The 13051-nt window shown below is 42.7% G+C and overlaps 1 protein-coding gene and 1 long non-coding RNA gene across 12 annotated transcripts in view; both read left to right on the forward strand.

Moving 5' to 3' along the window:
- Positions 1-8540, forward strand: part of LOC124122862 (voltage-gated potassium channel subunit beta-2-like) — a 193597-nt gene extending 185057 nt beyond the window's left edge. For all 11 annotated transcript variants that reach the window (XR_007218185.1, XR_007218186.1, XM_048382927.1 and 8 more), the window contains one exon: positions 6344-8540. Coding sequence is in view for 3 of the 11 variants with exons in the window: in XM_048382924.1 (XP_048238881.1) it covers positions 6344-6372 (29 nt within the window). In the remaining 8 variants the exon portion in view is untranslated. The remainder of the gene's footprint in view (positions 1-6343) is intronic.
- A 25-nt stretch (positions 8541-8565) lies between these two features.
- Positions 8566-13051, forward strand: LOC125372550. Its single transcript, XR_007218188.1, has 2 exons — positions 8566-9268; positions 9322-13051. It is a non-coding gene; the product is annotated as an uncharacterized LOC125372550 (long non-coding RNA).

Here is a 13051-nt window from a genome sequence, read left to right on the forward strand (position 1 = left end):
TATTACCCGACCCTACCCGGGTACCCGACACCCTATTACCAGACCCTACCCGGGTACCCGACACCTTATTACCCGACCCTACCCAGTTACCCAACACCCTATTACCAGACCCTACCCGGGTACCCGACACCCAGGTACCAGACCCTACCCGGGGACCCTCTGCAAGTCTCAAACAAAAATGGGAACAAAATGTCTGATAAGTAATTGTTTTACCACAGCCCTGGCTAAAACTATTTAGATACATGCATCAAACAATCAGATCATGCGTTCACTGAAGTTGACTGAAGCTTTATCTTTACTCAAACATATACAAGTCAAAAGGAATGTGTGCATGGTCAGAAAGAAATGCGAACATTAGGCACTTGTAATGTAACCACAGAGCTATAGTGAGTTTTGTCATTAAACAATATATCACATGACTAACCACGGGTCCAGGTAGTCCTGTGGGTACCCAGGTCCTACTTAGGACCCACCCGACCCGAGTACCCGAGTACCCGAGTACCCGTCCCAGCCCTAGTAGTGACGTGGTAAAGTAAACAGTCCGAGTTGACTGCAAAGCGAAGAGTCCAACCTGCCTGATTTCCATTGACGTTTTTCCGACCAATCAAACGTTGAGATGAGATAAAAGGAAATAGGTGAGGGAGGATAATCGCCCAAATCTCGACTTCATGTTGCCTACTCTGCTTCTTGTAGTACAATCTAACCATGTCAGATATGGACAAAAGTGGCATATTTGCAATTTAATATTGGTTGTTAGAATCTACTTAGTCAGAGATTTTCAATAAATGGCACCACAATGTTTCACCTGCTGATGCTAATTTTCAGCCCAACACTTGGACAAAAAAGGGAACATATTAACGTCATGCTTATATAGATCCTACCAGTTGAGGCAGCAGACAAGTAAGGTGGTTTAACAACTTGAATCACACTGGCTGGGGCTGCCGTCTGCCATGAAGTGCTGACCGCCTCCGTGGTCTAGTGGTAGAGTGTCTGGGGTTTCATCCCCGGCTGCGTCATACCAAAAAACAATAAAAGATGATACTTGTTCTTACCCTGGCCTGTGTGGCGCCTGACATTCAGATGCTAAAACAAGGACTGGTTGGCTCGGAGTCAGTATACTGTGTCTGAGTGGGGTATTCATGTTAAACACCCCAACACACACACACACATGGAATAATCTTGGATGCGACATAAACCACCCCATTTCACCCCACCTCACCTTCATAAAGTGCCGTAACGCCTCCATTTCCTGTCCCCATCTACAACAGATCTGTGAAACAACTCGGAGTGACGCAATTTTGAAGCAATAGAGAAACCTGGGATAATTGCCGTCTAAATTTAAAAAATTGAAAAAATAAATAGTAATCATTATTTGTCTGACCGGCTGTGTACAGAAAGGACACAGGTCGTATTGTAATGAGAATTTGTTTTCACGGAAGTCAGAACAAAAGCCCTGAAACAGACTTCAACATCTCTCTACACGTCCACATGTATATGTAAGGATACATCACATCCAGGCAGTCATCCATCTGTTCATTAGGATGACATGGTAATAAACAGCTCCTGTATTTAACAAATACATTGAGGATGCTGTTAGTTACAATAATTATCTTTATAACCCATAGGGTTAGAAACAACCGAATCATAAAAATGGTACGTGCACTCGTACAAAAATCACTTTATGCACACCAGATGGCATTGACATCAGTCGAATCTCATTGTGACATAAGTTTGGAACAGCGTCACACCAGAAACGACGTCATAGCTGAGGATTGTTGACAATTGCGGTTCTCCAAGACAGCTGTTATGATCAGTAAAGAAATTATTACACACACATGTGCATCATACTGATATTATAAGACTTGTGTAAGAATAAATGTATCAGGGATCAGTTTTGCTATATCTAGGCTGCACCCAGTGCAGGTAAAACATTGCTAGTGCGGGTAACTTGTATTGCCAGGATGGACCCAGTGCAGGTAAAACATTGCTAGTTCAGGTAACTTGTATTGCCAGGATGCACCCAGTGCAGGTAAAACATTGCTAGTGCAGGTAACTTGTATTGCCAGGATGCACCCAGTGCAGGTAAAACATTGCTAGTGCAGGTAACTTGTATTGCCAGGATGCACCCAGTGCAGGTAAAACATTGCTAGCGCAGGTAACTTGTATTGCCAGGATGCACCCAGTGCAGGTAAAACATTGCTAGTGCAGGTAACTTGTATTGCCAGGATGCACCCAGTGCAGGTAAAACATTGCTAGTGCAGGTAACTTGTATTGCCAGGATGCACCCAGTGCAGGTAAAACATTGCCAGCGCAGGTAACTTGTATTGCCAGGATGCACCCAGTGCAGTCAACATTTCACACCACAAGTGCATGGCAGCATTTCTTTTGGATAAAAGTGGAAAACTGAATTATTTTAGAACTGGTTGCAAATCTTTTCGAATCCAGGAAACAACGATTCATGAAAATAGTGAAATACACAGGTCTGAGTGAGTGAGTATAGTTTTACGCCGCTTTTAGCAATATTCCAGCAATATTCCAGCAATATCACGGCGGGGGACACCAGAAATGGGCTTCACACAATGTACCCATGTTGGGATTCGAACCCGGGTCTTCGGCGTGACGAGCGAACGCTCTAACCACTAGGCTACCCGACCGCCCGTGCACAGGTCTGAACTCAGTTAAATTGCAGAACTAATTCTTCACATTTACCACAAGAACAGTCAGTCATGAGGTTACAATCTCAATATCTGTACACGTCCTACTAGTCGGGTAGCCTAGTGGTAAAGCATTTGCTTGTCATGCCGAAGACTCCGGGTTCGATTCCACACATGGTTACAATGTGTGAAGCCCATTTCTGGTGTCCCCAGCAGTGATATTGCTGGAATATTGCTAAAAGTGGTGTACTCTTTCACACACTCACTCACTCACTATAATCACAACAACGGAACGTTGACACTTCTTCCCATATTGTACCTGTGTGGGGACAAGGCTTCACATATTGTACTGGGGTCCAGGCTTCACGTATTGCACTGGGGTCCAGGCTTCACATTTTGTACCTGTGTGGGGACCAGGCTTCACATATTGTACCTGTGTGGGGTCCAGGCTTCACATAATGTACCTGTGTGGGGTCCAGGCTTCACATATTGTACCTGTGTGGGGTCCAGGCTTCACATATTGTACCTGTGTGGGGTCCAGGCTTCACATATTGTACCTGTGTGGGGTCCAGGCTTCACATATTGTACCTGTGTGGGGTCCAGACTTCACATTTTGTACCTGTGTGGGGTCCAGGCTTCACATATTGTACCTGTGTGGGGTCCAGACTTCACATTTTGTACCTGTGTGGGGTCCAGGCTTCACATATTGTACCTGTGTGGGGTCCAGACTTCACATTTTGTACCTGTTTGGGGTCCAGGCTTCACATTTTGTACCTGTGTGGGGTCCAGGCTTCACATATTGTACCTGTGTGGGGTCCAGGCTTCACATATTGTACCTGTGTGGGGTCCAGGCTTCACATATTGTACCTGTGTGCGGTCCAGGCTTCACATATTGTACCTGTGTGGGGTCCAGGCTTCACATATTGTACCTGTGTGGGGTCCAGACTTCACATTTTGTACCTGTGTGGGGTCCAGGCTTCACATTTTGTACCTGTGTGGGGTCCAGGCTTCACATATTGTACCTGTGTGGGGTCCAGGCTTCACATATTGCACTGGGGTCCAGGCTTCACATATTGTACCTGTGTGGGGTCCAGGCTTCACATATTGTACCTGTATGGGGTCCAGGCTTCACATATTGCACTGGGGTCCAGGCTTCACATATTGTACCTGTGTGGGGTCCAGGCTTCACATTTTGTACCTGTGTGGGGTCCAGGCTTCACATATTGTACCTGTGTGGGGTCCAGGCTTCACATATTGTACCTGTGTGGGGTCCAGGCTTCACATATTGCACTGGGGTCCAGGCTTCACATATTGTACCTGTGTGGGGTCCAGGCTTCACATATTGTACCTGTGTGGGGTCCAGGCTTCACATATTGTACCTGTGTGGGGTCCAGGCTTCACATGTTGTACCTGTGTGGGGTCCATGTTTCACATATTGTACCTGTGTGGGGTCCAGGCTTCACATATTGTACCTGTGTGGGGTCCATGTTTCACATATTGTACCTGTGTGGGGTCCAGGCTTCACATATTGTACCTGTGTGGGGTCCATGTTTCACATATTGTACCTGTGTGGGGTCCAGGCTTCACATATTGTACCTGTGTGGGGTCCAGGCTTCACATATTGTACCTGTGTGGGGTCCAGGCTTCACATATTGTACCTGTGTGGGGTCCAGGCTTCACATATTGTACCTGTGTGGGGTCCATGTTTCACATATTGTACCTGTGTGGGGTCCAGGCTTCACATTTTGTACCTGTGTGGGGTCCAGGCTTCACATATTGTACCTGTGTGGGGTCCAGGCTTCACATATTGTACCTGTGTGGGGTCCAGGCTTCACATATTGTACCTGTGTGGGGTCCATGTTTCACATATTGTACCTGTTTGGGGTCCAGGCTTCACATTTTGTACCTGTGTGGGGTCCAGGCTTCACATATTGTACCTGTGTGGGGTCCAGGCTTCACATTTTGTACCTGTGTGGGGTCCAGGCTTCACATATTGTACCGGGGTCCAGGCTTCACATATTGTACTGGGGTCCAGGCTTCACATTTTGTACCTGTGTGGGGTCCAGGCTTCACATATTGTACCGGGGTCCAGGCTTCACATATTGTACCTGTGTGGGGTCCAGGCTTCACATATTGTACCTGTGTGGGGTCCAGGCTTCACATATTGTACTGGGGTCCAGGCTTCACATTTTGTACCTGTGTGGGGTCCAGGCTTCACATTTTGTACCTGTGTGGGGTCCAGGTCCAAGGTCTGCCTATGACAGCAAGGCTAACAAATAGGACTGGTACGAGTCTCAATATACTACCTTGGTACCCAACCCCCTGTTACCTGATCCTACCCAGGTACCCACTGTAGGTCTCAAGTTGGGTACAAAATGTCCGATTGGGATTTGTTCGACTTGCTCCCTGGCAAAAAGTACTCAGATACACAATTAAACTATCTGGTCATGCATACACTGAACTTGACTGAAGCTTTGTCTTTACTCAAACATATAAATGTCAGAAGGAATGGTTGAATAGTCAGAAAAAAGCCAATATTAGTGAATTGTAGTGTAACCATAGAGTTCCACATAATTTTTGTCATTGAGCTGGGGTCCGGGTAGTCCTGTGGGTAGCGGGGTCCTACTCAGTACCCTCCTGACCCGAGTCCCTGGGTGACCCGTTTCAGCCCTACTAAGAAACATTCAATACGAAGTAAGAGACACACACTGTAAACCCTGCACACACAACACCAGCTGACAAAATAACTAACACAGTAAGAGACACACACTGTAAACCCTGCACACGCAACACCAGCTGACAAAATAACTAACACAGTAAGAGACACACACTGTAAACCCTGCACACACAACACCAGCTGACATAATAACTAACACAGTTAGAGACACACACTGTAAACCCTGCACACGCAACACCAGCTGACATAATAACTAACACAGTTGGAGACACACACTGTAAACCCTGCACACGCAACACTACCTGACATAATAACTAACACAGTAAGAGACACACACTGTAAACCCTACACACACAACACTAGCTGACATAATAACTAACACAGTAAGAGACACACACTGTAAACCCTGCACACACAACACCAGCTGACATAATAACTAACACAGTAAGAGACACACACTGTAAACCCTGCACACACAACACCAGCTGACAAAATAACTAACACAGTTAGAGACACACACTGTAGACCCTGCACACACAACACCAGGTGACAAAATAACTAACACAGTTAGAGACACACACTGTAAACCCTGCACACACAACACCAGCTGACAAAATAACTAACACAGTAAGAGACACACACTGTAAACCCTGCACATACAACACTAGCTGACAAAATAACTAACACAGTAAGAGACACACACTGTAAACCCTGCACACACAACACCAGCTGACATAATAACTAACACAGTTAGAGACACACACTGTAAACCCTGCACACACAACACGAGCTGACATAATAACTAAAAATATATATCTGTTAGACATAAACATTTCAGGCTGCCAGCATAAACCATGAAATTTATCTTTCAACTTTTTTCACCAAAATAATATTCTCATAAGAGCCCCCTATTTCTAATTTTGAGAGCGCCCTGGGCACTCATTACGTCGAATACGGTAACTAATGTTTCCTCATGTTTCAGCAGTAGTTCACTCAGTGTTTCCTATTTCAGCCTGCAATGAGTGTACTTCCAGCAGATGAACACTTTCGTTGTCTGCTCTATGCAAGCAAGATGGCGCCCACATCGCCATAGCAACCAGAAGAGGTCAGGAGGTACAGAGGCTGCACGTGATGCTGAGGTCGTCCACTAGGGCTGTAGATGCGGCTTCTAGACGTGACTAAACCATGGAGACTGTTGCGTAGCAGCATCTACCATCTTCCCAGAGCTAGGGACATTGTCAGATTGTTGTCAAAATATGTGCAATGCCTTGTAAGTCATTGTGTCATATTCTTTTTCCTCTTCAAATTTTCCTCATGGATTGGAGTATCATTTTCAAGCAACTGGTGTTCGGTGATCGCTTGGATCATGTCCTCCGGGACATAATGTTGTTAGAAATGTGATGTGAGAAAGGCGTGTGTCGGATGTGGAGTTCTGTCAGCTGACATTTAATGTACTGACATACACACGAGCCCTAGCAGGACAGCCATCAGCTAAGCTGCAATGTGTAGGGTAATCAGCAGTGTCAGAGACGGTTAGTCGGCCATGAATGGGCTAATATATTGTTTGACAATGCTGTGGAGGGATATCTCGCATATATCAGTTACATTATATATAGGATATAGATCACCATCCCATGATCTGTCCCTAGCTGGAGATGAAGCTGTTTTGTCATCTTCTCAGCTGGGAGAACTGGACTGGGCTCATCCTTCCTAGAAGCACTGGATTTATGCAGTACAAACTGTGTCAGCCATGAACATTACGTTACACCACTGGAATGAAACTTGTGCATGATTGAAACTTGATTTTCGATCTATTCTTCGTGTCAAATATCTAAAGCCTTTTAGTGTGTAGTGGTGATTAGCTTCTGAACTTTGCCTTTGTTTTCTAAGAGTTGCCTCAAATGATTAATCCACAAGGGGCAAGAACAAGATGGCCGCCAAATGTGATATTTACCTCTACTGCTGGAAGTGAGTGTTTATGGGTACATATCAACTAAATTGTGCAACGCAGATAACAGGAGAACCTTGGACGGTACAGCTGTGAAACAACATCGAGTTATTGTAACAGGGCCAAACCATTCAGGAGATGCATCACTGGAGACTTGGTATACGTTTTCCTGGTGTTTAATGCGACTTACCTCATTCACTGTACAGGATTGTGAAGAACTTATGGAAGAACCCTGTAGCCTCCAACAAAATGATATCAATATTATTCATGAAAAGTGGAATGAAATCAGCATTAATTAATATTGAATGATGTTCTTGCTTGAAATGTTTGCAGTGGATTGTCATCAATTATTCCCAACAAAAAAAGCTATGGCTTGACAAAATGTGGTAAACGCTGGATCAGGCCTATGATGAGACTAACGATATCTTGTGACAAATTGTTTACAAAACGGGTACCCCTACCTTTTGAGACTGGTATTGGAACTAAATCAGACGGTGTGACGTCTTCAGTTGTCAGGGATATTTCTAGATGTGGGCAATGATGGTCCAGTTGGCTGACTGGCCCCAGTTCAACGTGCTTGGAAGATCAATTGGAAGATTACCAATATCTTTCCAATAGAAAACCCATCCAGGAACAAAATCGGATTCAGCCTCATTTAGTTTTCAAAATCCAAGTAGGGTGAAAGTTCTGTACCAATTGGCAGCAATAATCTGGGTATTCTGCAGCCTTTGACGAATCAACTACCCTGTACCCATCTCAGGATTATCCCTAACAATTGTTTCTGTAAAAGTAACAAACTCAAAATGTTTCAGATAGGGAAGGGTGTCCCATACAGATGTAAGCTAATCATTCAATAAGGTCATCAGTGTCCTGTTCTACAGAGCGATCTTAATGCTAAGATGATCGTAACTCCCATACATTAGCATAGACTTACAGCCGTTGTAGCTCTAAGATAATTGTAACTCCCATACTTTAACATAGACCTACAGCCGTTGTAGCTCTAAGATGATTGTAACTCCCATACTTTAACATAGACTTACAGCCGTTGTAGCTCTACGATGATTGTAACTCCCATACTTTAACATAGACTTACAGCCGTTGTAGCTCTAAGATAATTGTAACTCCCATACTTTAACATAGACCTACAGCCGTTGTAGCTCTAAGATGATTGTAACTCCCATACTTTAACATAGACTTACAACCGTTGTAGCTCTAAGATGATTGTAACTCCCATACTTTAACATAGACCTACAAAAGTCACAGCTCTAAGATGATCGTAACTCCCATACTTTAACATAGACTTACAGCCGTTGTAGCTCTAAGATGATTGTAACTCCCATACTTTAACATAGACTTACAGCCGTTGTAGCTCTAAGATGATTGTAACTCCCATACTTTAACATAGACTTACAGCCGTTGTAGCTCTAAGATAATTGTAACTCCCATACTTTAACATAGACCTACAAAAGTCACAGCTCTAAGATGATCGGATCTCCCATACATTAGCATAGACTTACAGCCGTTGTAGCTCTAAGATGATCGGATCTCCCATACATTAGCATAGACTTACAGCCGTTGTAGCTCTAAGATGATTGTAACTCCCATACTTTAACTTAGACCTACAAAAGTCACAGCTCTAAGAAGTTCGGAACTCCAATACTCCATAGATTTAAGATAGTCACAGCTCTAAGGTGATCGGATCTCCAATACTCCATAGATTTAAGAAAGTCACAGCTCTAAGATGTTGGATCTCCAATACTCCATAGATTTAAGATAGTCACAGCTCTAAGGTGATCGGATCTCCAATACTCCATAGATTTAAGATAGTCACAGCTCTAAGGTGATCGGATCTCCAATACTCCATAGATTTAAGATAGTCACAGCTCTAAGGTGATCGGATCTCCAATACTCCATAGATTTATGACAGTCACAGCTCTAAGATGTTGGATCTCCAATACTCCATAGATTTATGACAGTCACAGCTCTAAGGTGATCGTAACTCCCATACTTTAACATAGACCTACAAAAGTCACAGCTCTAAGATGTTGGATCTCCAATACTCCATAGATTTAAGATAGTCACAGCTCTAAGGTGATCGGATCTCCAATACTCCATAGATTTATGACAGTCACAGCTCTAAGATGTTGGATCTCCAATACTCCATAGATTTATGACAGTCACAGCTCTAAGGTGATCGGATCTCCAATACTCCATAGATTTACGATAGTCACAGCTCTAAGATGTTGGATCTCCAATACTCCATAGATTTAAGATAGTCACAGCTCTAAGGTGATCGGATCTCCAATACTCCATACATTTAAGAAAGTCACAGCTCTAAGATGTTGGATCTCCAATACTCCATAGATTTAAGATAGTCACAGCTCTAAGATGTTGGATCTCCAATACTCCATAGATTTAAGATAGTCACAGCTCTAAGGTGATCGGATCTCCAATACTCCATAGATTTAAGATAGTCACAGCTCTAAGGTGATCGGATCTCCAATACTCCATAGATTTAAGATAGTCACAGCTCTAAGGTGATCGGATCTCCAATACTCCATAGATTTATGACAGTCACAGCTCTAAGATGTTGGATCTCCAATACTCCATAGATTTATGACAGTCACAGCTCTAAGGTGATCGGATCTCCAATACTCCATAGATTTACGATAGTCACAGCTCTAAGATGATCGGATCTCCAATACTCCATAGATTTATGACAGTCAAAGCTCTAAGATGATCGGATCTCCAATACTCCATAGATTTAAGATAGTCACAGCTCTAAGGTGATCGGATCTCCAATACTCCATAGATTTATGACAGTCACAGCTCTAAGATGTTGGATCTCCAATACTCCATAGATTTATGACAGTCACAGCTCTAAGGTGATCGGATCTCCAATACTCCATAGATTTACGATAGTCACAGCTCTAAGATGATCGGATCTCCAATACTCCATAGATTTATGACAGTCACAGCTCTAAGATGATCGGATCTCCAATACTCCATAGATTTAAGATAGTCACAGCTCTAAGGTGATCGGATCTCCAATACTCCATAGATTTACGATAGTCATAGCTCTTCAATGATCGTAACTCCGATACTTCAACATAGTCTTACGACAATTGAAACATTAAGATGTTCATAGCTCTCATACTTTAACATATACTTATGAAAATCGTAGCTCTGAGATGATTGTAACTCCCATACTTTAATATAGACTTACTACACTTATGGCTCTAAGATAATTAGAAATCCTAGACTTATGACAGTCATAGCTCTAAGATGATCGTAACTCCCATACTTTAACATAGACTTATGTACAACAGTCATAGCTTAAGATTGCTTTGTGGAACTGGGCGTAGGATAAGAGAATCTAGAAACTTGGCCATTCCACCCTGTGTTGTGCCCTCCAAAGACACTATGCATTACCGTTGCCGGGAGCACTTAGAATAGCAGCACCAGTCCATGTAGAGGGCTGTTTCTTTACAGGGACCATGGTGGACCACTTTCCATTTAAAGGGGCTCTTTGAGCAAGTTATTTTAAGTATCCCGATCTTTTCTTAAATCAGTCTAAGTTACAAGAGAGTTGCTATTGGAATTTGGGTTTTGCTTATGTATGCCAATGAAAAAGGTTTGCCAACAAAGTAATTCAGGGCCCAACATGTGCTCAGTGTTGACGAGCACCAACATGTATGCCAATACAAAAGGTTTGCCAACAAAGAAATTCAGTGCCCAACATGTGCTCACTGTTGACGAGCACCAACATGTATGCCAATACAAAAGGTTTGCCAACAAAGTAATTCAGGGCCCAACATGTGCTCACTGTTGACGAGCACCAACATGTTTGTGAATACAGAAGGGTTTTTTCTCTTGCCATTAAGTTGTTCCCCAACTTGGGAAAAATAAATGCCAATACTATACTCTCCCAGCCAAAACAAACGTGAACTACAGAGAAGTATCTACATAATGAAGAGATGTTTCCCATGTGTACAACTTAATGGCAAAACTTACGATCAGTCAAGTGTTACCACAGAGTGACTTTATTCTTGTCTCGATATGCTGCACATGATTTCCAAACTTTACACGCTAATTCTGCACGAGACAAATGGTGCATCTCGAGTCATTGATCTATGACGTCACATGTGATACGTTCAGAAGCTTCGGTTCACACAACATACCAGTATGTCGTTTGTGTATCGACCAATCTAATATCTCTTGAACATGAGTAAGTCTTGATATATTAACCACCATGTATGGTATTTGCGTTTGTTTTGGCAGGGAGTATGTGCTAGTGAAGGGTGTTAACTATTACCACAATAACATGTATAGGTAGGTACTTGTGTTCTCTTAGGGAAACATTTGCAATGGCCAGAGGTGACACAATTCATTTGATCAGTTATCATTAAATAAATTTATAGTAACGTTAAACTAAATATGTATTATAGTTCTTTTTGTACCTTTCCATTTTTCTATTCCATCAAGGGGTGGTCAGGTAGCCTAGTGGTTAAAGCGTTCGCTCGTCACGCCCAAGACCCGGGTTCGATTCCCGACATGGGTACAATGTGTGAAGCCCATTGCTGGTGTCCCCCGCCATGATATTGCTGGAATATTGCTAAAAGCAGCATAAAACCAAACTCACTCACTCACTCACTCACTATTCCATCAAAGATTTAAACTATATCCTGATTGTAATCCTCTGACACAAAATGCTGAGAAAATGGAAAAACAAAGATTATTGTTATATTCTAAAAATATTTTTATCACAGCCGACCATGAAAACTTGTGCACCAAAACAAAAGCATATTTCTAGAATCTTGTAACACAGTAACGAGACTTAGCCCCCACAATTCGCCATTGTACAGAAGGAACTGCTTCTGAAATGATTTACATGACAATGCAGTGTTGACAGTTAGGGCAGCAACTCCAACCACATCCAGGCACCTTGTCATGTCAGAATTATTTGTCAAAAATAATTTCACCCTACCAACTGATTTTTTGGAGAAAAATCAGTAAACCAACTTAAAAGTGGCCGAACCAGAGAGATATGACTCATTATTACTGTGGTCTGAGTTTTAGTCTCATTTTGATTCCGTTTCTCTCCAGTAGGTCTGGGTGCAGGGGCTTCAGTAGTCTGTTTAGAAGTGTAGATTTCTCATTCGGCTAAAAACAATAATAGTCTTGGTTCTCAGGCACTGCCCGCATTATCATAAAGTCTGCCGCACGTTTCGTTTTTATTTCAATTTTAAAAAAATTAATAAGTCCTAATACTTTAAAAAAGTGATCCAACATTGCATGCAGTTACCTCCCTTTACATGCACACTGATTTACTGATCTCCTGTTATGGTCAGGGCAGCAATAGGAGTTTGTATGCTTTTTTATGTAGGGAGGCCCTTTCCCAAGTTGATGGTACACAACTGTTTATTTGGTTACATACTAGTTCAAACAAGCAAAAAACCTCCGCCCACCCGTACTATGTTTACAAAAGTCATTGCCTGAGAACCAATTATTTTATTTTTTTAAGCCTTAGGCAATCGTTATTTAGATAGGAATATGAGCCTGTTATGACACGGCCTTTTTTCCATGTAGCATGGTGTTGGGTTTCATACAGGTGTAGCATGGGAGCTACAGGTCTCCAGTGTACATAGTGTATATTGTTATTCATACAGTCACCATGGTTACTTCCTTTGTATTTAGATTTACTTGTTGATCTCTTATCTTGTTGCATTTACCTTATCATTGATTTCCCAGGAATAAATCCTTCAAACTAAA

The sequence above is a fragment of the Haliotis rufescens genome, unplaced genomic scaffold, assembly GCF_023055435.1.
Source record: "Haliotis rufescens isolate VD_foot unplaced genomic scaffold, xgHalRufe1.0.p SCAF_42, whole genome shotgun sequence".
Taxonomy (NCBI): Eukaryota; Metazoa; Mollusca; class Gastropoda; order Lepetellida; family Haliotidae; genus Haliotis; species Haliotis rufescens.